A 25,860-nucleotide genomic window follows, 5' to 3' on the forward strand; every position below is an offset into this window, starting at 1 on the left:
GGGACAGATAGGTGCAATGAACGCTGGTGTTGCTGCAGAGTTTCCCCCTTTGGGGTATTTTTGTGTGGGTTGGAGGGGGGCAGAAATTCCAATGGGGTCTGCTTCGGCCTCCTGGTGGGGGGCTTTGGGCAGAGGCTGGAGGGAAGTGCCGCTGGTGGGGAAGAGCCGGTGGGCCTCGTTCCAGTGGGACTGCATCACGGCCTGGAACTGGCTGATCATCTCAGCCGGCTGAGCCTCCAGGCGCCGGAATCCTGGCCTTGCCCTCCTGCAGATCTTCCCTCTGCTTGGAAAGCCCATGCTCCTAGTCCTCAGTAAGGTGCTTCTGCTGAGCCTCCTTATTGGTCAGATCCAATTTGCACTGAGTTGTTTTACCAACTCTTTCTCCTGGTGGCTGCTTAGCTCCAGCCACGGCTTCCTGTTGGGGCGCTAAGGAGCCCAGGTGGGCAGGCAAGGAGGGGCTGGGAGGGGCGCCCTTCAACGTGAGTGACGTCAAGTTGGCCACACCCACCCAGTTACATGACCACCTAGCCAGGCCCACCCAGCCGGTCATTAGGCAGATCATAATAGTGGTCCACAGGTTCAAAATTATGAATTTAGTGCTCCCTGAGGTCCGAAAGGTTGGGAACCCTTGTTCAAAGCGACGAAGGAACTGAAATGGAAGGCTTAATTATGGCCGTAATTCAAGGAGGGCTGTTAATGAGACCGCTAAGCACGGCCATTCTTTCCCCTGCCCAAAGGTGGCTTGGATGGATGGTTCTAGACCAGTGACGGCGTGCCCACACCAACGGAATCCTCGCCGCCCACCTGCCCCTGCACGTCCGCCCCCTCCCCAGTCCCCGGAGGCTTCCCTGAAGGCTGGGGAGGGCGAAAACGGCCTCCCCTGGCCCTCCGGAAGGGTGAAAACTCAGCTGGCGGCTGGTGCGCCAGCAAACATGGCACCGTGTGCCACCTGTTGCACTTGTGCCGTGGTTCACCCTCCTGCTTCTAGTCCCTCCTGAAGCCACCTTAGATACCAGCCAAGGAAGGAGACGGGCACCAAAGTCGTCTTATAATCTTGGTTTTGTGGCATGGCCGCTCAGAGGGCCACATCCCGAGGATGCAGCAGAGAGAAGGCGCCGTTCTTTCGGAAGAAGCTGTCCGTGCGGGTCTTGGCCGTGGGCGCCATGTGGGAGGTGGCCATTTTCCCTGGAAGAGACAAAGGGAGGTGTGAGCACGAGAGGAAAATCAGAGAAGGGAGTTGCGTGGCCCCATCAAGGTGAAAGTCCTTCCCCTAAGCGGGCTTGAGTGACCCTAGGTGGGCAGGGCTAGGAGACGGCCCAAGGAGCGGCCCATACAATTGTAGTGCTGGAAGGGACCTTAGAGGTCTTCTAGTCCAACCCCCCTGCTCAAGGCAGGAGTCCTCACATCCTCCTAGATTTCTTTTCTGGAAAACCATCAGTTTCCCTCCGTTGCTTCTTGTTCTGCCCTCAGGTGCCTTGGAGAACAGGTTGACCCCCTTTTCTTTGTAGCAACCCCTGAGATATTGGAAGACTGCTATCATGTCTCCCCTTCTTTCTATTAAACTAGACATACCCAGTTCCTGCAACCGTTCTTCATATGTTTTAGCCTCCAGTCCCCTAATCCTCTTTGTTGCTCTTCTCTGCACTCTTTCCAGAGTCTCCACATCTTTTTTATATTGTGACCAGAACTGGATGTTAATATTTCAAGGTGTGGTATAAAGAGAGATATGTGGTGCAGAGGTACTTTGGTACTCAGCTGCTTTGAAACTCCTCGGATTTGGTACTCGACACATTTTGATGTGAACATTTTGCCCCACTACTCGTCGTTTGTTTGGTACTCAATGCACAAGCTAAGACTTGTCAGTGTCAGCTGCCTCACCTCAATATCTCAACATCTTTCGTAGATCGTGGCAATCAAAATTGGATGCAAATATTCCAAGTGTGCTAAATTATAAAGACACTTTATAGGTGTCCTTATAAAGCAGCATTAACCCTTCACGTGATCTTGATTCTCTCCCTCTGTTGATGCAGCCTAGAACTGTGTTGGCTTTTTGGGCAGCTGCTCCACACGGCTGGCTCATATTTAAATGGTTGTCCACTAGGACTCCAAGATCCCTCTCACAGTTACTCCGATTGAGCAAGATACCACCTATACTGTACCTGTGCATTCCGTTTTTCTTTCCTTAATACAGAATCTTATTTTTCTTCTCCGCATCCCCGTGCCCCCCTGCCCCTTCCGTCCTCCCTGCCCAACCACTCACCCATCTGCCAGCCGTAGGCGAAGTTGGTGGTGATGGGGAAAGTGTATTTCTCCTCCGGCGGGACGAGGAGGCGCAGCTTCAAGTAGCGGTAACGCCCCTCGTCCTCGTGGGAGATGCCCTGGTAGAGAAGGTTGCGCAGTTCGCGCGGAGCCGGCTTCATCTCCATCTCCAGGAGGGTCTTGTCCAGTCCGGTCAAGTCACGTTGACGAGCCAGTGGCTGGATCGGCTTGGGCGGGGGAGGAGGGAGGGGTGGAGGGGGGGAGCTGGGCTTGACCGGGAGCGGGGGCCGGATGGAGGGCAGGCAGAGGGTGGTGTCCTCCGCTTTCTTGCGGCGTTCGCGTAGGCTGTCCTGCTTGGCTTTGACCAAGGCCCCGTACTTCTGGTGCCAGCTGAAGCGGAGCATGATTTCCTTCTCATACTCTTCCTTCCAGAAGTTCTGCTGGAGGGTGTCCATGTTGAGTGGTCGTGCCATGGCTGAGTGGGACGAGAGGGTGGGCCTGCCCGGCTACCCAAGAGACTTATCTGACCGGGAGCCCAGATGCCAGCTTCCCCTCCTAAGCTCTCTTCTTGTAGCGGCATAGAGACAACCCACCACTTGGTCTTCCTTTCAGCTGTTAAGGGTGGAGATGGATGCTCTTGTGGGTCTCCAGGGGTGGCCATCAAATTTGGGGAGTTGCTACTTCACAGCTGCTGTCACAGCCTCTTGTGAGGTCACGTCTTCCCCCTCCCCCAGGAGTGAGGCAAAAGAGGAAGCCCCCCCCCCCCGCGCAAACCTCAACCAGGAGGGCCCAAAATCTGGAATAATGTAGGGGTTCCTGCTTGAGAAGATCTCCAAGCTCCCTCCCAAACCTCTTATTCTATGTTCTAAACCAGGGGTCTCCAAGAATTGTGGATTTCAACCCAGAATTCCTCAGCCAGGAATCTCCAAACTTGTCAACCTTAAGAGTGGGAAAGAGAGAAAGTGAGAGACAGATGGAGAGAGAGAGAGAAAGTGACAGAGACAGAAAGAGAAAGTAAGAGAAATACAGAAAGAGAGGAAGGGGGGAGAAAGAAAGTGAGAGAGACAGAGAAAGAGGGGGAGAAAGAAAAACTCAGAGAAGGGAGAAAGAGAAACTGAGAGAAAGGGGGAGAGAAAGTTAGAGAAAGAGGGAGAGAAAGAAAAAAGGGAGAAAGATACAGAAAGAAAGAAGGGGAGAAAGTGAGATAGAAAGAAGGGGAGAAAGAAAGTGAGAGAGAAAGAGAAAAAGAGGGAGAAAGAAAAAAAGAAAAAGGGAGAAAGAGAAAGAAAGAGAAGGGGAGAAAGTGAGAGAAAGAGGGGGAGAAAGAGAGAGAGAAAAAGGGAGAAAGAAAGTGAGAGAAAGAGACAAAGACAGAGAAAAAGGGGGAGAAAGAAGGAGAAAGAAAGAGACAGAGAGAAAGAGAAAAGACATCTAAATGAAAAGTATAATTCCCATGCGTACTTTCTTAGCATTAGGAGAGAGAGAGAGAGAGAGAGAGAGAGAGAAAGAGAGAAAGAAAGAAAGCCTTCACCAAGACCCCTCTCTCAATGACCCAGGTAGCTTATGAATGGAACCGATCAAGAAAACAGCCTCAATGCTTTTCAGTCTGAGCCGATTCGTCATTTAAGATCACAGTCAACCAGACGCAAACCACGATCAATCGTCCCAATGGGAGAAACGGATCAATTCGGTCATTTCTGCACAAGAGGCTGGTTTGCATGCAGCACCCAGGAAGTGAGTCACGAGGGCATGCAAGGACTGGCACCGTCAACTTTTCCCATCTGTGGGACAGATTGCAGGGAAAGAGTCACCCCCCACTCCGGCCGGGCTGAAATTAGCTTGCGGAGTCAGAAACACAAACACAAGGACCAAAATTAAACAGAAATCATCTTTATTAATTCCTTCCATCCAGTGGAGTTTTGGTTTAGCAGGCAAGCTTCCAAGACACCAGAAATTGCAATTGCTATTAGATAAATCACTTTGTAGGCAAGAGAGCGGTGAAAAGGGGATCAGAGTCTCCCGGTTGGAGGGCCTAGATCCCAAATATCCCCCACCAGATGGACTGTGTAAAGCCACCAAGCCAGGGTTTCTCAACGTGGCCACTTTAAGACGCGTGGACTTCAACTCCCAGAATTCCCCAGCCAGCAAGGCTGGCTGGGGAATTCTGGGAGTTGAAAGTCCCACGCGTCTTAAAGTGGTAAGGATGAGAAAACACCTTAAAGTGGTGAGGATGATGGAAATTCAACCGTGGCCCCTTGAAGACATACGGACTTCAACTCCCAGAATCCCCCAGCCAGCCATGCTTAGAACTATGCAGCCTGGGGAATGCGCGCATCTTCGAACAGCCAAGGTTGGGAAACCCGGCGCTAGGCTGAAGAAGACTCAAAATGGCTCATTGGAGGAGAACTTCCTTCTAGCCAACCAACACTCAAGGGGACCACCTGGAATAATGGAGGGATTCCTGCTTGAGCAGGGCGTTTACTTAGAAGATCCCCAAGCCCCCTCCCAAAAGGGAAGCAGAATTTCCTTTGAAGGAAGGCAGAAATTAGGAAGATTTTTCATCTAGGTTGCAGCATCTCAAGAGAGGGAGATGTCTGGGTATTGCACTGTAGGAGAAAGATAGACAAACCAGCTTCTCAATGGCATCAAGCCAGGATTTCCCATCTTAACGTCACACCCATTTTTGGGGTTCCATCCTCAAGGGAAGGGTTCAAACAGCAGGAAGGAGGAAAACAGGGAGAAGCAGCAGAGGACGTGGGCCAAAGTATCTCTAGATCGGTGGTGAGGACCACAATTGGTCACGAAGAACAAGGATCAAAGCAGGGACATGGAAAGGGAACCAGGCCAGTTCTGGCCCCGGAGAAAATGGGGAGCCCAGCCTGGGCCTTGTAGAGAGAATGGGGGTCTTCTCCCAAGGGTCCCAGATGAAGGGGAAGTGGGGCACCAGCGTTGAAGCCTACACGTCTCAAAGTGGCTGAGAAACATTGACTTGGATTGTGGAACTTCTCTCTCAACCTTGGCCACTTGAAGACCTGTGGACTCCAACTCCCAGAATCCCCCAGCCAGCCATGCTTAGAACCATGGTTCTTCCGGGTTCCTGACTCCCATGAGGTCAACAAGATGGGGGTGAAGAAGCTCAGAAAGGCCAAAGAAGCAGCCTCCAACGAAGACGCCTTCCTCCGCACGACCAGGAGCAGAAGGTGGGGGACCACAAGGGGAGGAACGGGTCAAGTAGGGTGGACCATCGCAAAGCACAGGCGGGCCTGGGGAGGGAGGGAGGGAGGGAGGGGCCTCTCCTGGCCCGCCTATCGCAGGTCTTCGGCGGTGAACATGCCCCTGGCGCGGCGTAGGATGGAGTCTTTGGAGGCGTCGTAAGGGTGCTCCTTGGAGGGGATCTCCAGCACGGCCGGCAGGGACTTGTTGTGGGCGTCAATGACGTGGCGGATCATCTCCGCGATGAACTGGTTGATGAGGACGATGCCGATGTCCTCGCGGGCCAGGAAGCTCCTGCGGGCAGAGGGGAGGAGGGGTCACCAGGGCTCAGCTCTACTATTGGGGTTACTCCACCAGCTCCTTGGGGCTCCCCCTGCTACCGCTGGGACTCCCTTCGCTAATGGGGCTACTCCTTGGGGCTCCCCCTACTATTGCAACTACTCCTGGGGCTTCTCCACCAGCTCCTTGCTATTTGCTACTACTGTAAGTGGAGGACGACCTGTACAGATTATAGAAGTAAAAAGTAATTGAGAAGATTAAAAGGAACCAAAGGCAGGCTTTCTCTACGGGAAGAAGACGCCCTTAAAGTTACTCTGGGAAGCAACTTCCGAGAACAAGAAGAAATCCCCACCATCCAAATCCCCTGTTTCTCAACCCTCGGCCACTTTTAAGATGGGCGGACTTCAGCTCCCAGGATTCCTCAGCCAGTTGGGGAATGCTGGGAGTTGTAGTCCGCCGGTTCTTAAAGTGGCAGAGCTCGAGAAACAACTGATTTGATTTCTGAATATAAACGCAAGGCCCACCGAGTTCATCTAAAGACCCAATGAGGAATTCCCCCAAACGGCGGAAACATTTTTCTTCCGTGGAAAACTACTCACCGCGCACGGATGCTGGGGCAGAGATCGAATCCTGCCTCCTTTTGAGTCTTCTCCTCCCTCAAGGTCACAAATGACAGTGGGTGGATCCTTCCCAAATAAACCAAGACCAGCGGAAAGCAGCCGAAGCCGGACTTTGCAAAGTTTGATTGTTTGTGGGCAAAACATTGGCCCAACTCAAAGGCCTTCTCACTTTTGCAAGAGGCCAAATACAGGATCTTGTCGGCCAGTTCTAACCAGGATCAGTTTAGAAACCCAACAAGGATGAAATTTATAGAACCCCACTGAGCTAAAAGCAGCCCAAAAGCATTTCGAAGTGCAGAATAAGGAGAGTGGGAAGGGACCTTGGAGGTCATCTAGCCCAACCCCCTGCTCAATCAGGAGAGAGATCAGAGAGGTGGCTGTTCAGCCTCAACCCATCCTTTCTTCCCAATTCCTTCCCCCTAATTGAGTCCCTTCTCTTTCCCCCATTAAAATTACATTTAATGGGGGTTTATTAATTACCTCCCCCCGCCTGGAATGGTTTAGCCTTTTTTCTTTGCGACACCCCCGCCGGAAGAGCTGGTGGTCTCTTCCGCCCTGGCCGCTTTACATTGGCTTGGTTTCATCCAAGCTTCCCCCCACGACAGGCAATGGTCCCCTCCCAAATACAGCGCCCCCCGTTTTCCAAGAGCAATGGCCCTTCCCTTGCCGTTTCCCAGGCAACCGCCGCCCGGCTCTTCCCTCTCCTTGGCCACCCTCCCTCCTCACCGAAAGGCCTCCTCGATCTCGGCCAGCGCCGTTTCTTTCTCCACTACCAGGAAGTTCGGGCGCCGGTGCTTGTCCAGCTCGCCCACGCCGCCCAGCAGAAACCCGGTCACCGTGTCCTCGTCGCCCAGCACGGCGATCAGCTTCCCCCGGCCGGCCATGATCGCACCAAGGACAGAGTAACAGTGAGCAAAACCAGCTGTCTCGTTGCGCAGGCGCCGTAGCAGGCTTATAACGCGCCGAGATGCGCAGGCGCAGTGTTCCAAGGCCCCTGGTCCTGTCTCGGCGCATGCGCACTCCTTCTATGCAATCATCGGAAAACATAGAGATAGGAAGAGTGATGGAGTTGGACAAGTTTCTTGCTTACACGCATGCGTCGTGAAAAAGGTACCTACGAAGCCATCGGAATTATAGAGATAGGAAAGTGAAGAGGCATGTGTGTACGTGGATATTCGGGGCCCGCGTATGCCTTTTTCTCCCCATTGATTATCTTGCAAGGATTGGAACAATCGGGAAGAGGGAAGAGAAGAAAAAGGAGGAGGAGATCGGACAGCCATTTGTCTGAAATTGTATAGGGTTTCCAGCCTGAGCAAGGGGGTTGGACTAGATGACCTCCAAGATCCCTTCCACCTTCAGCATTAAAATGGGTGGATTTCAGATCACAGAATTCCTCAGCTAGCATGCTTTAGCTCAGAGGTCCCCCAAACTTGGCAACTTTAAGACTTGTGGACTTCAACTCCCAGAATTCCCCAGCCAGCTCTGCTGATAGTCTCTGAGCTTGGTGGTTTCCTTGCAGACGTTTCATGACCCAACTAGGGAACATCATCAGGGCTAAATACCAACCCACCCCTAACGATTGGAAAAAGAGCGGGGGGGGGGATTGAGGGCAGGCTTTACCCTCCCCCCAAAAAAACCCCAACAGTAAAGGAAAAAACCACAATGCTGATTTTTTTAAAAGCAAGTAAACTTTATTGCTGAGGGGCAGGTCGCTTGGGTGCAAGGTCGCTGCTCGGATCTGCCCACAGCTCCTCGTGGTGATGCCATCCCAGCCTCAGTGAATGCACACAACCTCAAAACACTTTACTTTAAAAAAAAGAAAAAGAAAAAAAGCGAGAGAGAGAGAGAGAGAGAGAGAGAGAGAGAGAGAGAAAGCCCCCTCCCCTGCCCACTAGGGCCCAGGTCTGTGTTCCCCTTTTCCCTACATTTTTAATATATATATTTTTTCTCCTTCTTCCTTTTCTTAAAAAACAGAAACAGAGACCTCTTGGGCATGAGCTCTAGCCTCTTCGCAGGGAAACAACACAACCAGTTGAAAAGGTGCAGGCAGAAGATTCGGGAGAACTTTGGATCTGATTCTTGAAAGTTGCCTTGGGGTCTCCTCCGCCCAGGGTGCCTTTTAAAGCAGCTGCGTCCTTTTTCCCCCGGGATCCAGCGGCGGCTGTGCGACTCCAGGAAAAAGAGGTGGCCGCTTTAAAAAGTTCCAAGCCCTTGCTGTGTTTCAGGAGAGGTTCTGGATTTGAATCCGAAGCCCAGCCCACCCTCTTTAACGGGAACACGCTCCAAAAAGGCTGCTGGGAAATGCCGAGATGTGTCTTGCATTTGACCCTCACTCGTACTTATTTTTTTCTCTTCGCGCCCTCCACTCAACATCCCTTGGTTGCACCTTGAGGGGGGGGGGAAGGGCACGCTTGGCCCCCCCTCGGCCCTCCCCCTCAAATCCAACAGGAGTTTGGGAGCCACTCCTGGATTCCGCTTCCTCCATCGCTTCTTACAACGTCACCAAAGTCACTTTCCCTAAGTAAAGGTCATCTAGATTGACCCCCCCCCCCCTACACAGGGCAGGCTGAGGACTAGCGCCCCCCCCTTTTTTTTGCAGTTGTGGTTTTTTGGGTAAATCCAAATTCATGCCAGACAGGGAGAAACCTCCTGGGCAGTCCCACTGGGCAAAGGTACCCACGTGTCTCTTGCAAGCATCCTCCGTCCCTACTACGACTTCCCTTCCTCTCCCTCTTCCCAGACCGGCCTCGCTGGGCCCCCTGCACCCTCCCCAGCTCAAAGAGCATCCCCCTCCCATCCCCGCCACCCCCTCCCCCTCCCAGTCCCCGATCCGCCTGGAGAAATCCCGAAAGGCCAAAGGCCAACTCAACGAGGCCAACGAATGTCCGACAGTTGCACCTTCTCCCTCGCCCCACGTTGGTCACTGCTGGGCACGTCAAGAGTGCCAGTTCTGGGCAGGGGAGGGTGGGGTGGGGCCAAGGGGGGGCGGGTGGGGCTCCGTCCCCCTCCTAGGGCACGCTGACTTGGTAGGGGCTGCCGGGAACGCCCTCGTCCCCCCATTTCACGATGAGGATGTAGTCCCCCTTCTCTTTGACGGTGTAGGTGACGCTGTACACCCGGTTGCCCATATGCTTGACGTAGACCTCGTCGCAGGGGGTCTTGGGCCCATGGACACCCACCATCAACATGTTGGTGCCTGCGAGGAATGACAGAGTGGCAGAGTCACAAGCGGCACCTCAGAGGTCTTCTAGTCCAGCCCCCGTGCTCAGGAAGGAGGCCCTGTGCCATTCCAGGCAAACGGCCGTACGAGACAAGTGGTTCTCTACTTATGCTTCATTTAGTGACTGTTCAACGTGACAACAGTGCTGGAAAAAGTGACTTACGACTGTTTTTCACTGTTACGACCGTTGGACTGTTACGACCAAAAGGACCCTCCAATTATTATTTTTTTTAGTCAAAATTCAGACTCCTGGCAACTGGTTCGTATTTATGACATATTTATGTCCCAGGTCAGCACTTAGCAGCTGACTCAGACGTACGACGGTCACACTGTCCTGGGGTCCTGTGATTCCCCTTTTGCGACCTGACAAGCCAAGCCGACGGGAAAGCCCGATTCACTTAACGACCGGGTTGCTCACTTATCAGCCACTGCGATTCACTCCCACAACCGAGGCAGGAAAGGTCGCAAAACGGGGCAAAACTCACTGAGCCAAGGGTCTCGCTTAGCAACATAAACATTGGACTCAATTGTGGTCGTAGGTCGAGGACCAGGTATGCCCCCCAATCGATGACATTTTGGAAAAGTACTCGAGAAAGAAGGTTTGATGAGCCAGGTCTGAAGTTCTGACGACACCAAGATGCCCCCGTCCTCCTCCGTGGCAGCCCTTCGCCCCCCTCAGCCCGCCTGGCGCCAGGATACCCACCTGCCTTGCTGCAGTCCACGGTGAAGGTGTTCTTTTGGCCCACAAAGGCTTTGGTCAAGCCAGGCCCCCGGGCGACCACCTTGCTGGCATCGGAGGAGAACTTGGGCAGGGCGCTGTAGCTGCCACCCACCGAGGAGGTGGCTTTGGTGACCGTCTCCACCAGCACCGTGGATGTCTCGTGGAGGCTGTGCCCACCGGACAGGCGGGGACCTGGTGGGGCAGAGAGAAGGGGGGGGGAAACGGTCACCTGGGGCCACCTTCACAGCGGGAGACCCCAGGTGAGTCGTGCATTGGAGGGCAGCTGAAGTCTTAGAGTAAGAGCCAAAGGGATGCTTTTAATATCATTCCGTAATCATTCCTGAAAGAATTTTGTGCTTGTCAACGTAACCCCTGGAATATTTCACCTTTTTCTCGAGCCTAAAAACCAGTCTTGGATTAAAGCCTTCGATTCGTGTTTCTCAACCTTGGCGACTTTTAAGTCCTGGGGATTCCCCAGCCGGCTATTCTGGGAGTTGAAGTCCACAGGACGTAAAGGTTGAGAAACTCTGCCTTAGATGAAGAATCAAAGGTGTCTCTTGAACATCCATCCGAAAGAGGCACCTAATTATTTCGGAAGCGGTTTTGGGTTTGTCAACAAATATTTTTTCTAAACCCTAAAGCCAGCCTTAGATGAAGAACCGAGGGAATCTTTTTTAATATCCTTCGGAAAGAGGCATATAATCATTTCTGAAACCATTTTATGTTTGTCAACTTAACCCCCAAATATTTTACCTTTTTCTCAACCCTAAAAACCAGAGTTTTTAGTCAATGCATCGCAATCCTGACAGGACGGGTCCTTAATCAAGGCTCTTGTTTTCACTTTGTTTATTTGAAAACCTGTTAAAGTCCCCCAAAATCATTTTTTCCTCATTTCCTCATCAAATGTTCTATGTATATTTTGGGGGAAGGGGGGAGAGTCTTGCAGGAATGTAACCAGATCACCAGCAAACAACAACCCTATGAGGCGGGTAGGGTTGAGAGAGAGGGACTGGCCCGAAGTCCCCCAGCCATCTTTTGTGCTTAAGGTGGAACTAGAACTCCCGCATCTCCTGGCGACTGACTCACAGTCACTTAGTTGGTTTTCATGGCTAAGGCAGAACTAGAACTCCCCGTCTCCTAGTGATTCATCCAAAGCCACCCACTCATCTTTCATGCCTAAGGCAGAACTAGAACTCCCATTTTCCAGGTTTCTAGCCTAGCGCCCCAAGTACTAGACCAAAACGGACGTCAAACATATTCAAGTACTATAGTGGTCGTATCCAAGACCAGACATGCAAAGCCGTGCGTTTCTGGGTGTGGACGGAATATCTACCCCCACCCACCCAGAACCAAGGAGGGGGGGGGGGTTGTGGGGATGCTGGCTGAGAGGGGTCGGCTTCGCTCACCCGTGATCTTGGCTTTGAAGGGGCTGCCAACAACGTGCTGGGGACCCCCGTACTTGATGGAAATGAGGTAGCTTCCGGGCGCCATGGGCATGTAGGTGACCTTGTGGCCCTCGGGGCACTCCTGGCAGTCCATCTGCACCTTGGAGGGCCCGTCGATGGTGACCGAGAGGGCCCCGGAGCCTGCGTTTCGGGTCTTCACCACGAACTCGGAGGAGACCCCTGCCGGGAAAGAAAAAGGGTTTGCGATTAGCCAGACGGGGACGATGCCCGTCTCCCTCGCAGAAAACCCCGGACGGCATTGCCTCTTCCGCAGTGGGGGGGCCTCTGTGCTCGGGGGTCACACAGAGGAGTTTTAGGGGACAATTGGGGGGGCTGAAAGCAAGCAAAGCCCTTGGAAGGCACTGCGGAATTAACGGTGCAGGCTGTCCTCAACTTATGACCGTTCATTTAGAGACTGTAAAAGAAGGCTTAAGGCCACTCACTGGCGACTGTGACAGCATGGTCAAAGGTCCGGGCAGTTGGGAACTGGCTTGTATTTTACAATGGTTGCAGCATTGCAGAGGGAGGGAGGGGAAGGAAGGAAGGGGGAAGGGAGAGAGGGAGGGAGGGAGGGAGGGAGGGAAGAAGGAGAAAGAGAAGAAAGGAAGGGGGAGGGAGGGAAAGGGGAAGGGAAGGAAGGAAGGGGAGGGAAGGAGGGAAAAGGAAAGAAGGGAAGGAAGGAAGGGGAAAGGGAAGGGAGAAAGGAAGGAAGGGGGAAAGGAAGAGAGGGGGGAGGAAGGGAGGGAGGGGAAAGGGAAGGAAGGGAAAGAGAAGGAAGAGGGGAGGGAGGGAAAGGGGGAAGAAGGAAGGGGAAAGGGGTGGGAGGATGGGAGGAAAGGAGGAAGCAAAAAGAGGAGAAGGGAGTGGGAGGGAGGGAGAAAGGAAGGAAGGAAGGAAGGGAAAGGAGAAGGAAGGATGGGGAGAGAGGGTGGGTAGGAGGAAAGAAAGAAGAAACGAAGAGAGGGAGGAAGGAAGAGGAAAAGGAAGAAGCAGAGGAGGAGGGGAGGGAGGAAAGAAGGGAAAGAGAGGAGAGGAGGAAGGGAGTGGAGGAAGGAAGGAAAAAGAGAAGAGGGAGGGGAAGGGAAGGGAACCTGGGGAGGTGCTGTCAGTCATGGCTCCACCTGCCAGAGCTGACCTTCTTCCAGAGCCTCCCTCCAGCCTCCCTCCCTTCCCCCCCCCCCACCTGGCAGGGCCTTACCTGTGGTTCCTCCCTCCAGGCCGGGGCCGTAGGCCGTGACGAGCCCGGGGTCTCCCGCTTGGCTCTGCTCCCCCACGCGGATGTTGAAGGGGCTGCCCGGGACATGCCGCCCGTTGAACCGGACGTCGATGGAGTGGACCCCGTTCTCGTGGGGGATGAAGCGAATGGCGTACTTGTCTGGGGGAGAAATCCAACAGGTCAAGCTCAACAATTGGGTCCCTGGGAGGAAGCCCCCCAGCCTGGAACCTCCTACTATCTTTCAGCCTGGCCTCCTCAAATCTCTCTGAGCTCCCCCAACTACTTTTTAAAGCCCCCTCCCCAATTTAAGGGTTGGCACCTGGCCTAACCCGAACCTGGGAAGGGCATTCAGACACTTTCGGGAGCCTCCAGTTCAAATCTCGCACCTGCCACGTGGTTCCCTCAGGTATGTTTTCCTCTGGCGACTGGCCCACCTTGCAGGGTGAGTGTAAAAATTAAGTGTGCGGCAAAACAGTCCCCAAAATGCTCAAAATTACCGTATTTTTCAGAGTATAAGCCGCACCAAGGTTTTGAAGAGGCAGATTTATTAAAAAAAAGTTTTTGCACTCTGCAAACCTCCCAAAAGCAGCCTGTTTTTCAAGAAAACAGGCCCGTTTTCTTTTCTTCAAAAAAAGGGCATGAATAGCCTTTAGGAGGCTTGTAGGGTGCTCCTGGAGGGTGGGGGTGGGGCCAAAAAGGAGCAAAAAAACAGGTATTTTTGTGTGAAAACGGGCCCTTTTTGTCAAAAGAAGGTCATGGATAGCCTTTAGGAGGCTTATAGAGTGCTCCTGGGGGGGCTGGGAGAAGCAAAAGTGAGCAAACAACGGCACATTTTTTGCTCATTTTTGCCCTCCCCTCCCCGGAGGATCACTTTGCAAGCCTCCCAAACCCTCTGCAGCTCCATTTTTGCAAAGGGGGGGTGTTTCAGGAGGCCAAAAATGCTGTATTCGGTGTATAAGACCACCCAGATTTTCAGCCTCTTTTATGAGAGAAAAAGGTGCGTCTTATACTCTGAAAAATACGGTATGTGTTATATAAATTGACAGCAGCAAGATTAATTTATGCACAAAACTGGAAGGACATTTCTATCCCCACCAAGGATGAACGGCTGCCAAAGTTGATGGGGGTTAGCAGAGAGATGGCTAAATTGGTTGCTTTGATAAAAGAAAAGGAAAAAAACCCCACAATTACTTTTATTTCTGTTTGAAAATCCATCTGGAAACCGATGCTGGACTTTGTGCTCGAGGTGGGGAGGAAAAAATGAAACTTTTGATTTTGGGTTTTACTGATTAAAAATGCTTCTTGTTCTAGAAATGGCTTGTTTATGCTATTGTGTAAAAGTAAAAACAATAAGATCTAATGCTATTATCGTATTTTTACGACACCAAAGAGAGTCGGAAGTCTGTGTCTTTTCTTTCTTTTTTCCTCTTTTCCTACACTTTTCCCTTCCCTATTTTTCCTGCTATTTGCTTTGGTATTTTCTATTCTAAGCCAGGGCTGTGAAACTTGATTTCAAGAAGGGGCCCATCAGGGCTGTCTTTCACCTCGGAGGACCGGCTGTGTGTGCCTGGGGTTGGGCGTGGGCGTGACGGGCGTGGCTAGGAGCATGGGGATGGTGGACGTGACATGGCACTTGGGTCAGGGGTACCTCTGGTGGCCAAGTGTTAAGGCAGGACTTCCCTCCGATCCTCCCTGCCTCTCATTAGAATCTCCCTCCCTCCCTTTTCTTCTTGTTCCTTCCCTCTTCATTCTCCTTCCTTCCTTTTCTTCTTGTTCTTTCCCACTTTATTTTCCTTTCTTCCTTCTTCCTTCCTTCCTTTTCTTCTTGTTCTTTCCCACTTTATTTTCCTTTCTTCCTTCTTCCTTCCTTCCTTTTCTTCTTCTTGTTCTTTCCTTCTTCATTCTCCTTTCTTCCTTGCTTTTCTTCTTGTTCCTTCCCTCTTCATTCTTTTTCCTTCCTTCCTTCCTTCCCTCCTTCCTTCCTTTTCTTCTTGTTCCCTCTTCCTTCCTTCCTTCCTTCCTTCCTTCCTTCTCTTCTTGTTCCTTCCCTCCTCATTCTTCCTTCCTTCCTTCCTTTTCTTCTTCTTGTTTTTTCCCTCTTCTCCTTCCTTCCTTCCTTCCTTCCTTCCTTCTCTTCTTGTTCCTTCCCTCTTCATTCTCCTTCCTTCCTTCCTTCCTTTTCTACTTTTTCTTCTTTGTTTTGTTTTTAGTTTGCTTCATTACCCCTCTGCCAGAAAAAGCAGAGCCCAGGGGGACATGCGTGGCCTCCCTGCCCCCCATTTTCACTGGCTGAGACACCGTGGGCCGGTCCTTGGCTGTTTCCAGGCCAGACCTAAGCACCCCATGGGCTGGATCCGACCCAAGGCCCTTGACACACCTGCTCTAAGCTAATAAAAAATGGGGGGGGGGGAATGCTGAAAATTATGACGCCCATGGCTGAAAATGGTGGGAAGGGAACGTATCTGGACGGCCTCACTTTGCAACGACAGTCTCACACAGGGGTCCCCAATCCCAGGTCCAGGAACCAGCATCAGGCCGCGACATGCCGGAAACCGGTCCGCGCAAACAAGCGAAGCCCCATCCGTGGGATGCAGGAGGTGCACGAAACCCCGTCCCCATCGGTCCACGGAAAAACCTCTCTCCACGGAACGGATCCCTGGTGCCCCCCCCCCCAAGGTTGGGGCCCACCGCCCTAAGTTGGCACCCACCGCTGTCCAACTCGGAGACGTAACACTCTTCCACCAGGCCGGAGGGCGTGTGGACTTTGGCATCGATCACGCCGCGAGCTCCGTTCAGCTGCACCGCGAAGGAAGCCTGCTGGCTCACCTTCAGACCCGTTTCCTGCAACAAAAAAACCACCGGAACGCAGCAGCGAGTTAGATTCACACCCCGTACCAGGCCCCAACCTTCCCCAGCTTCCTGCCAGGGTACAGGTAGTCCTTGACATACGGCCGTAATTAAGGCCCAACGTTTCCGTTGCTAAGTGAGACGTTTGTGAAGTGAATCTGACCCATTTTATAACTCCCTCTCCCTTTCTTCCTCCACTTCTCCTTCCCCTTCTCCTCTCCTTCTTTCCCTTCTTCTCCTCCTCATACTCCTCCCCTTCCTGTTCCTCCTTTCCACAAACCCCTCTCCCTTCTAGCACTGATCGTGTTACCTACTTGGATCCTGAGACGAAATTTCATAACTGCTCATTTTGATAATATATACAATATTCACAACTCCAGTACTTTCTAAATATATATCATTTCCTTTTGTTAGACTTTCTATCTATTCATTATGCATTAATTTTACATCTCTTTCGCTTCCATCCCTTCTCCTTCTTCTCCCCTTCTTCTTCCTCCTCTCCCCAACCCCCCTGCTTTCCTAGCCCTGATGATGTTCCCTAGTTGGGTCATGAAACGTCTGCAAGAAAACCCACCCAGCTCAGAGACCCCCCAGGTCCCCCCAGGTCAGCCCTGAACTACAACCCTTCCCCTCCATCGGCTACCTGGAGGCTGGTGACGGTCAGGCGCCGGGCATCGTCCGAGAGCGAGGCCACGGGGACCACAAATGGACTGTCCGGGATGTGTTCATCGTTGAACTTGATGGAGACCTCATAGTCACCTGGCGGAGGAGAGGGGAAGGAAGGAAGGAAGGAAGGAAGGAAGGAAGGAAGGAAGGAAGGAAGGAAGGAAGGAAGGAAGGAAGGAAGGAGCCTCTGAGCTTTCTGGACAGCCCGGCTTTGACCTCGTTTTAAAATCGTTGTAGGCCCTGGGTGTTTGGCCTGGCTTGACCCCAAAGTATCCCGATAGCTACCTGGTTCTTGGACCACGTACGAGACTCCGCAGGACCCGTCCTTCCGGTCCTCAAAGGCAATCTCGGCCTTGCTAGGCCCCTCCACCGCAATGGAGAGACCCCCAGCCCCGGCCTCTCGGGTCCAAATGCTGAATTCAGCTGGGAAGAGAGCAGGGAGTCAGCAGAGAGTCAGGGAGGGAGGGAGGGGAAAGGGAAGGAGGAGAGGGAGGGAGGGAGGGAGGGAGGAGAAAGAGGGGAGGGGGAAAAGGAGGAGGAAGAAAAGAGAAGGAAAAAGGGAAGGAGGAGAGAGGGAGGGGAGAGAGGGAGAAGGAAGGAAAAAGGGAAGGAGAAAGAGGGGAGGGAGGGAAGGAAGGAGAAAGAGGGAAGGTGAAAAGGGAGGGAGGAAGAAAGGAGAGAAGGAAAAAGGGAAGGAGGAGAGGTAGAGGAGGGAGAGGAAGGAGGAAGAAGGAAAGGGGAGGGAGGAAGGAAGGAGACAAAGAGGAATGGGGGGGGAGAAAGTGATTGGGAAGGAAGGAAGGAAGGAAGGAAGGAAGGAAGGAAGGAAGGAAGGAAGGAAGGAAGGAAGGAAGGAAGATTGCTGGGTGACAATTCCCCAACCAGAAAAGACGACGGTTAATTAATTCCCTCTAATAATGAATCTTTTTACTCTGGCAGCCCACTTAGGGGCAGAAGAAACGGGGGGCATAAACCCTCCCAGTTCAGCCGTGCCATCTCTGTTCCTAGCACTGATGCCCAGGGAGGGTCAGAAAAGTCAAGATGGCGGATACAGCTGCGCAATAGAAGCCGCCTCTGCAACAGGTGCTTAAAAAGGGGGGCAGGGCCCCCTTCTACATCTGGGCATTTTCAACTGCGGAGCCTCCCAGAACAGAGACCGACCAGGTTGGCCATCAGCTTCCAAGTGTCCAGAGATCCAGGATCACAGGCCCTGCATCCCGAATTCATGCTGCTCAATTCAAACCAACCAAAGCAGGCTGCTAGTCCTCAAGGATGCCGGCATCGGCTTCCTGGCCTCTTCAGAGCCAGGGTGGGTTTTTCAATCCAATTCAGTTGGGAGGAAAAGAAAGGGGGTTCAAAGCCATGCCCTTACCTGGCACGCTGGCCACGGCCCTCTCCAAGCCAGGCCCTCCTGCGCGTACTTTGTGAGAGCCCCCTTCCCCCAACGGCCCCACGGTGAACTGGAAGGGGCTGCCGGGCACGTGCTGCCCCCGATATTTGACGTTGACGGTGTGGGAGCCCATCTCCTGGGGCACAAAGCGCACCGAGTAGGCGCTGTCTTCTCCCTCGAGGATTTCCGCTTCGGCCATCTTTCCCGAGGGACTAGTCACTTGAGCGGTCATGGCTTGGAGTCCGGCCTCCCCTGCGAGGGACAGAAAAGAGCACAGGACGGTCAGGCAGTGAAGCCGGACAAGGCAATCCACCCCACCTCAAAAGCGCCCCCCCTCCTTTTCCTCCCCAGCCATGCAGTCTCTTTCAAACATGCTTCTAGTCCTCAAGAGACTTCAGGGCTTCCGGGTTTTTTTTCAACATCAGGGGGAACTTTTTCCTCGGTTCTTGGACCTCCCAAGTTTTGCCACGCCTGTCCTTCATTCCGTGTTGAAATACACGTCAAATAATTTCCCGCCAGTGCCAAAAACACACAGGAACACAAATGGAAAGGCATACAAACGTTAGTAGGATTCACTCACAAACAAGAGGCAAACTTTTTACCTTGATTAAATGTCTTTGGGGGTTCAGGGGGGGGGGGGTTAGCCAACGTTTAGTAAAAGGGACATTGTTGGACCGAGGGCAAAAACACAGCATTCCCAAAAGCAGCATGCATAGAAGAGACCGAATGTGAAATAGCAGAGTTGGAAGGGACCGCAGAGGTCATCCAGTCCAACCCCTTACTAAGAGTGGAAACCCTATACTATTCCAGACTAATGGCTGTCCAACCTCTTCTTTAAAAACCCCCATGATGGAGCACCCATAACGTCAGGTGGCAAGCTGTTCCACTGGTGAATTGTCCTCCCTGCTCCAGTGACGTGACCACAATTTGGGACGGTCTTGTTGTAAAGCAGCATTTTGCTTCCAATCACGGTGGTGCTCACTTCACAACTTGCACTCGCTTAACGACCGTCATGAAAAAAGCCATCCCATCAGGTCTGGGGACATGGTGACCTGCTTTACAACTGTCACGGTTAGAACCACAATCGCCAGGCTCACATACGGTCGTATCTCAAGGACTAACTGTGTTTACATGGTCAATAATTTGGGTTTTTTTAAAAGCGCTTGGGACATTTCAGCTTGGCCAATGGGTTGATCAGGTCAAATTGGAAACCACTTTCCAGCTCCGAATCCCCCTTTCCCAATCTGGACAATTTTAAGCAGTGTGGACTTCAACTCCCAGAATTCTAAAGCTTGCTGGCTATGGAATTCTGGGAGTTGAAGTCGGGAATTCTGGGAGTTGAAGTCGGGAATTCTGGGAGTTGAAGTCGGGAATTCTGGGAATTGAAGTTGAGAAATCTGGGAGCTGAAGTTGGGAATTCTGGGAGTTGAAGTTGGGAATTCTGGGAGCTGAAGTCGGGAATTCTGGGGGTTGAAGTCGGGAATTCTAGGGGTTGAAGTCGGGAATTCTAAGGGTTGAAGTCCACCCCCCGCTTAAACTTGCCAAGGTAGAGAAGCATTACTCAGAATGGACAGATAAAACTATTCCAAGGAGACAAAGCCAGGGGAATCTTCTCGTGTGACTCTGACCCAGCCCTCAAATTGACCTCCAGTCCAGTGGGGAAGCCCTTGTGCCAGTTCAGCGCCTCTTCCTGCCCGAGTGAGGCTGGCATGCAATTCACACACTGCCGTGTCCTCCCTCCCCCCCCCCATGCTCCCTGTGGGTGCGAGGCCCACGGGCACAAGCGAGCGAGCGCACGGCACACCGGCAAGGCCCACGCACCCTCCTGGGTCCGGGCGATGCTGCCAAAGGAGCCGAGGCTCTCGCGGCCGAGGAACTCGCCGAAGACGTTGTGGAAGGGGTCCCCGCCCACTTGCGTGGACTCTTCCACCCGCACCTCGCGCTTGGTCTCCCCGCCGCGCGTCTTGCTGATCTCCGTCCGCTCGGTGCGCGTGTAAGTGTGGCTGCTGCGTGTGAAAGTGCGAGTCAAACGCTCCTGGGCCGAGACCATCTGGAACCAATTCCCTGCGCCAGCAGCCATGAGGGGGAAGAAGGAGGAAGGAGAAAGGAAGAGGAAGGAAGGAGGAGAGGAAGGAGGAGGATAAGGAGATAGAAGGAGGAGCGGGAGGAAGAAGAAGAGCAAGGAGGAGGAGAATGAGGAAGAGAAGGAAGAAGAAAGGAGGAGGAGGAAGGGGAGGATAATGAGGAGGAGGGAGAATAGGAGAGAAAGGAAGGAGGAGGTGAGGAGGAAGGAGAAAGAGGATGGGGAAGGAGGAAGAGGAGGAAGAAGAGAGGGAGGGAGGAAAAGGAGAAAGGAAGAGGAGGAGAAGGAGGTGGAGGAGGAAGGAAAAAGAGGAGGAGGAAGGGGAGGGAGGAGAGGAGGAGGAAGGAGAAGGAGAAAGGAAGAGGAGAAGGAAGGAGAGGAAGGAGCAGGAAGGAAGAGGAGGGGGAGGAAGAAGAGGAGGAAGGAGGAGGAGAATGAGGAAGAGAAGGAAGAAGAAAGGAGGAGGAGGAGGAAGGGGGAGGATAACAAGGAGGAGAGAGAGGAAGAGAAGGAAGGAAGGAGAAAGGAAGAGGAGGAGGAGGAAGAGGAAGAAAGAGGAGGAAGGAGGAGAAAGGAAGAAGAGGAAGGAGCAGGAAGGAAGAGTGGGAGGAAGAAGAGGAGGAAGGAGGAAGAGAAGGGGGAAGAGAAGGAAGAAGAAAGGAGGAGGAGGAGGAAGGGGAGGGGGAGGATAACAAGGAGAAGGGGGAGGAAGAGAAGGAGGGAAGGAGAAAGAAAGAGGAGGAGGAAGGAGGAGGAAGGAAGGAAGAGGAAGGAAGAGGAGGAGGAGGAAGCCAGTTAGAAAGTGGGACAAAGAGGTGGGGGCTGCCCATGGCTTTTGAGTGGGCCACCTTGGACCGCCCAGCCTTTAAAGGATTCCCTCCTGGGGGGAGATGCCCCAGATGTGGCCAGCCTCTCCTGACTTAGCACCAACCTCTGGAGCCCCTGACTTGCCAGCAGCCTCCTTACCTGGGATCTTGAGGTTCAGGTCACAGGTGCTGCCCACGGTGGCGATGGAAGGTGCCTGGCGCCGGCGAGTGATGCTCTCCTTCATCCGTCCCTCTCCGGTCACCTTCACAGTGAAGGGGCTTCCTGAAAGGGTCAGCAAGACTAGTGGTTACCTCAACAGCCTGGAGCCTCCATCCCAGCCAGCAGCTGAAGGACCCAGGGTTGCTGCACCTGGGGAATCCTGGGAGTTGAAGTCCACTCTCTTTAAACTTACCCAGCTTGGGAAACACTGACCTAATCTCCCCACCCCCACCCCTACCCCAGTTTTCAGCCTGAGAGCTAGAAACTTGAAATTCGCCCACAGGTTGGGACGAGGAAGCCAGGGACAGACGGACAGACATACCTGGCACGTGTTTATCAGCAAACTTAATATTGATGATGTAATTTCCGGGCTCGGTAGGCGAGTAGGTGACTTTGCAAGTGCCATCTTCCATATCTTCACAATTGATGTCCACTTTGCTGGGACCCTCGATGGACAGGCCCAGACCCCCGTAGCCTGGAACCCATAAATCAGTTTATTCTCCCCGCAAGCTTTGAATATCAGCTTGTTGAGAAGGAGTGGGAGTGAGGGAATTTGGGAATGGGGGTGAAATGAGGAACCAGCTTAGCATCCCTACGTAGCCACAAGCAAACTAAGTGCCACCTCCCTTGAGTTCCAGGGAGCCTGATCTAACTCCTAGCAGATGCCTCTTCTTTGTGGCAGCCCCTGAGATATTGGAAGACTGCTATCGGATTATACAGAGTTAGATGATATGTAGCCGTAACAAAATTATTTCTAGAAAGTCAAGGTCATCTTTTGTCTCTGCACCTGGCTGGAACTGGATGGGTGGAATCAGTTGTTCCACTGATTAATTGCTCTCATTGTCAGGAAATTTCTTCTTAAGTTCTAAGTTGCTTCTCTCCTTGATTAGTTTCCACCCATTGCTTCTTGTCCTGCCCTCAGGTGCCTTGGAGAATAGTTTGACTCCCTCTTCTTTGTGGCAACCCCTGAGATATTGGAACAATGCTATCACGTCTCCCCTGGTCCTTCTTTCTATTAAACTAGACATACCCAGTTCCTGCAACCGTTCTTCATATGTTTTAGTCTCCAGTCCCCTCATCCTCTTTGTTCCTCTTCTCTGCACTCTTTCTAGAGTCTCCACATCTCTTCTACATCGTGGTGACCAAAACTGAATGCAGGATTCCAAGTGTGGCCTTACCAAGGCATTATAAAGTGGTATTAACACTTCACGTGATCTTGATTCTAGCCCTCTGTTGATGCAGCCTAGAAAATGTGTTGGCTTTTTTGGCAGCTGCTGCACACGGCTGGCTCCTATTTAAATGGTTGTCCACTAGGACTCCAAGATCCCTCTCACAGTTACTACTATGTTTGCAGCCTCACAATCTTCGTCACAACCTCCCTTTCCTCACCTGCAGTCCGGGTGTCGACGATGAATTCAGACATCTCGAAGGTGCGTCCTTCCACCAGCCCCTTACCAGAGACTTTAACCTTGCTGGCGTCGCCGATTTCTGACTGTCCCACCATAATCTTAAAGGGGCTGTTAGTGACATGTTTTCCACTTTTCTTGACGCTCACCACGTGCTCCCCAACCTCCTTGGGGGTGAAGGAGATCCCTGGGGAGAGACAGAGGGCAAAATGAAGGGAGGGCAGGACCAGGGCAAAGGGGGGCTTGGGGCAGTTGGCAACCGCAGGACAAGTTTCACCAAATCCAGGAGTTTTTTCATCAAATCACACAGACTGCCAGGGAGGAAGGGAAGGGAACTCCCAGAGAATTCTGGGAAATGAGACCTGCCAAGTCTGCAAGCCATCTTTTCTTTCGGACCTCAGGCCTGCCACACTTTCTATTATTCTACTATGCATTTTCTATGGTGGGAAAATGGGAGGGGGGATTGTGCGGAGTGAGATGAGATGTAGCCATAACAAGATTCTTTCTAGAAAGCCAAGGTCATCCTTTGTCTCTCTGCCCCTCTGCACCTGACCAGAACTGGATGGGTGGAACTGCCAGCATGGCAGTGGGAGATTGGACCGTGGGATGGACTGGTGGGTGTGGGGGCAAGATCTTGAACTTTCAGCTCGGTGGGGAAAACCGAGAAGTTTTCAGATTCAGGTTTTCCCACATGTGTCAATATGGCTCTCTTAATAAATGGGAACTTTGAGGAATCTTTTGCCTCGGACTCTGATTTAATTTTGGATGCTATTTGGAACCCTGGCCTTAACCTGAATCTCCTTTAAAATACTTCACCAGCTACCCTGAACCTCGGGGTGCTGTCCAGGGTCCTGAGCCCCAGCATGACAAGACACACACAAATTCCCACAAAGGAAGAACGGAGGGTGAAAGTGATGGAGGCGGAGGAGGCGAGATTAATTGTCCTAAGTAAAGAGGTGAATTTATCTAGTTTTGTCTCTTTGGAATGGGACATCTCTAGAACATCTGGCCACCATGCCCAAGAGACGATCTAACAGCTAAAAGGAGGGGGGGAGAGATCAGCAATCAAGGCTCAGGTGAGCAGAGGTTAACACCAAGGTTAACACTAGGCCAGCAATCAAGCAGTCAACAATACCCCAATGAAGGAACTACCAACTCAGTCGAACAATCAAAAGATTAACAACAACCAAATCAAAGAACTATCGAGACCAACACTGCCAGGCCAAGCCACGAGTACAAGGGATGGCTAACCTCCTTCGGACTGAGCGCCCAAAGTGCACCTGAACCCCCAAAGTGCAATGTGTGCACGCTCCCTGTGCATGTGTGCATGTCCCACTGCATGCACTCTGCCTCCCCTGTGCATGTGTCTGTGCCCCCCACATGCCCCGCCCCAGTGCATCCGCATTCCCTGGGGTGGTAATGGAACGTCTGCAAGAAAACGACCAAGTTCAAAGAGCACCAAGGACCCCAAGACTTCAATCCTGAGCTCCAGTTATTCTCCTCTATTATTGTTCTCTTTTTAGGCATACCAGATCTGACTGCAAAACTCCCGATGTCCACTAGGAGCAGCAAAGAGCCAGCGGTTGCTTCTTTTCCTGTCTCTCTGCTGCTCTTCTGGCTGCCTTCCTGATTTGCGCAGCTTATAAACTCTCTGCAGCGCCAGAGGCTATTCCTCTTTGCACGGTTGCGTGTCCGTTCTGAACTCGCCGCAAAAGATGGCTCACCGATATGGCGGTTGGGCAGGCGCTTGAGCAAACAGGGCTCTTCGTTCCCAGACGGGGCCCGGATGCTGGCGGTCAAGAGGCTCAGGTCACTCTCGGTGATCTTCAGCGACACATCGGTGGAAGTGCCCACGTTCAGCTGGGAGGTGCGCATGGAATCGTCCCCTGGGCCAGAAGAAGGGCGAAAGAGAAGTGGTCAGGTTTAGGGGTTTAAGACTTCCCTAAAGTATTAGAACGACTGCCTTTCCCCAGTGAGAATGGGGCCTTAGAGGTCTTCTAGTCCACCCCCACTTAGGCACGAGACCCTACACCATTCCAGACAAATGGTTGTCCAGCCTCCTCTTCAAAACCTGCAATGTTGGTGCACTCACAACTTCTGGAAGCAAGTTGTCCCACTGATTCATAGGGTGCTACAATGTTAATTCTGAACAAACATCTCTAACATAAAAGTCACAAAATACTAGGGACCTTGGAGGTCTTCTAGTCCAACCCCTTCCTCAAGCAGGAGACCCTAGACCATTTCAGTCAAATGGCTGCCCAGGCTCTTCTTAAAAACCTCCAGTGATGGAGCAACCACAACTTCTGGTGGCAAGCAGTTCCACTGGTTAATTGTTCTCACTGACAGGAAATTTCTCCTTAGTTCCAGGTTGCTTCTCTCCTTGATTAGTTCTAAATATTCCAAATACTTGGGAGACTGCTATCCTGTCACCCCGAGTCTTTCTCTTTGTTAGAATAGCTATACCCAGATCCTGCAACTGTTCCTCATATGTTTTATGAAAGAAAATTGATAAATTGATAAATAAATTGATAAATAAATTGATAAATAAATTGATAAATAAATTGATAAATTGATAAATTGATAAATTGATAAATTGATAAATTGATAAATTGATAAATTGATAAATTGATAAATTGATAAATTGATAAATTGATAAATTGATAAATTGATAAATTGATAAATTGATAAATTGATAAATTGATAAATTGATAAATTGATAAATAAATTAATGCAATAATACAATACAATAATAAAATAAAATAATAAAGTAAAGTAAAATAATGAAATGTAATAAAATAATGAAATGTAATAAAATAATGAAAGGAAAGGAAATAAGAATTAAATATAAAAGCAGGGAGGGGGAGCAGGAGGCTCACCTGTGATCTTCGCAGTGAAGGGGCTGCCAGGAATGTGCTTGTCGTCAAAGCGGACAATGATGTTATAGTCGCCAGGAGCCGTGGGCAAGTAGGAGACGGTGCAGGTGCCATCTTTATTGTCCTTGCAGGTGATTTCGGCCTTGGACGGGCCCTCCACAGCCAGGGACAGGCCTCCTGTGGGAGGGGGAGAGGCCGGTTAGCTTCAAGAGGGAAGATCAGTCTTAATCCTCATTAAGGATGAGAGCAAAGTTGCTCCTTGTCTGCTTCCTTGGGGTTGGCGAGAACACAGTTGGAGGTGGGGTCAAGTGGGGAATTAGCCTGGAATCCTTACGGGGACACAAGAGGGCAAGATCTGATTCTACGGAATGCCTTTCACCTTTATCTGACTTTCTTTCCCAGGTGAATTTGGCAGTCTGGGAAGATTCCTGTATTATAGGCAGAGAACAACAAAGTACAGGTAATCCTCGACCACAAAATCCCCATTTTTCCTAAGGGAGAGAGTGGTTAAGTGAGTTTTGCCCTATTTTAGGACCATTCTGTTGTCCCTAATTCGGGTCTGATCCTGGTGCCGAAGCCAATGATGGAGGCCAGAC

At 51.8% G+C, this 25,860-nt stretch overlaps 3 protein-coding genes across 8 annotated transcripts in view; all 3 read right to left on the minus strand.

Annotated features, from left to right (window-relative positions):
* Nucleotides 1-1,075: 1,075 nt before the first annotated feature.
* SPMIP1 (sperm microtubule inner protein 1) lies at nucleotides 1,076-2,732 on the minus strand (the record flags this gene model as incomplete). The annotated part of the gene is made up of 2 exons (XM_081958439.1): nucleotides 1,076-1,185; nucleotides 2,261-2,732. 2 exons carry the CDS (start codon nucleotides 2,730-2,732, stop codon nucleotides 1,076-1,078), a joined length of 582 nt encoding a protein of 193 aa, XP_081814565.1.
* Nucleotides 2,733-4,419: 1,687 nt separating this feature from the next.
* ATP6V1F (ATPase H+ transporting V1 subunit F) lies at nucleotides 4,420-7,325 on the minus strand. Its single transcript, XM_081958449.1, has 2 exons — nucleotides 7,098-7,325; nucleotides 4,420-5,766 (listed from the first exon to the last, which is right to left on the minus strand). The coding sequence occupies exons 1-2, from the start codon at nucleotides 7,253-7,255 to the stop codon at nucleotides 5,565-5,567; spliced, it is 360 nt and encodes a 119-aa protein (XP_081814575.1). The 5' UTR covers nucleotides 7,256-7,325; the 3' UTR covers nucleotides 4,420-5,564.
* A 1,910-nt stretch (nucleotides 7,326-9,235) lies between these two features.
* FLNC (filamin C) overlaps nucleotides 9,236-25,860 on the minus strand; it is an 83,177-nt gene continuing 66,552 nt past the window's right edge. For 4 of the 6 annotated variants that reach the window (XM_081956764.1, XM_081956763.1, XM_081956762.1 and 1 more), the window contains 14 exons: nucleotides 25,268-25,441; nucleotides 24,116-24,277; nucleotides 22,375-22,578; nucleotides 21,308-21,460; nucleotides 20,926-21,048; nucleotides 19,698-19,940; nucleotides 17,859-18,128; nucleotides 16,772-16,909; nucleotides 16,464-16,579; nucleotides 15,682-15,814; nucleotides 12,956-13,132; nucleotides 11,719-11,937; nucleotides 10,295-10,504; nucleotides 9,236-9,567 (listed from right to left, as the gene is read on the minus strand). In XM_081956764.1, the coding sequence (XP_081812890.1) occupies nucleotides 9,380-9,567; nucleotides 10,295-10,504; nucleotides 11,719-11,937; nucleotides 12,956-13,132; nucleotides 15,682-15,814; nucleotides 16,464-16,579; nucleotides 16,772-16,909; nucleotides 17,859-18,128; nucleotides 19,698-19,940; nucleotides 20,926-21,048; nucleotides 21,308-21,460; nucleotides 22,375-22,578; nucleotides 24,116-24,277; nucleotides 25,268-25,441 (2,510 nt within the window). In that variant the 3' untranslated portion in view covers nucleotides 9,236-9,379. The remainder of the gene's footprint in view (nucleotides 9,568-10,294; nucleotides 10,505-11,718; nucleotides 11,938-12,955; nucleotides 13,133-15,681; nucleotides 15,815-16,463; nucleotides 16,580-16,771; nucleotides 16,910-17,858; nucleotides 18,129-19,697; nucleotides 19,941-20,925; nucleotides 21,049-21,307; nucleotides 21,461-22,374; nucleotides 22,579-24,115; nucleotides 24,278-25,267; nucleotides 25,442-25,860) is intronic. The other 2 variants (XM_081956766.1, XM_081956765.1) reach the window with 1 other exon arrangement.

This window comes from Natrix helvetica (assembly GCF_964273705.1).
Source record: "Natrix helvetica genome assembly, chromosome: 6".
NCBI classification, from domain to species: Eukaryota; Metazoa; Chordata; class Lepidosauria; order Squamata; family Natricidae; genus Natrix; species Natrix helvetica.

What these genes read in the sequence shown, in the direction of transcription:
- ATP6V1F (XM_081958449.1), bottom strand. Translation starts at nt 7,255, where the DNA reads ATGGCCGGCCGGGGGAAGCTGATCGCCGTGCTGGGCGACGAGGACACG. An exon ending in GAGATCGAGGAGGCCTTTCG is followed by an intron (nt 5,767 to 7,097) that starts GTGAGGAGGGAG and finishes CTCTGCCCGCAG; the next exon opens with GAGCTTCCTGGCCCGCGAGG.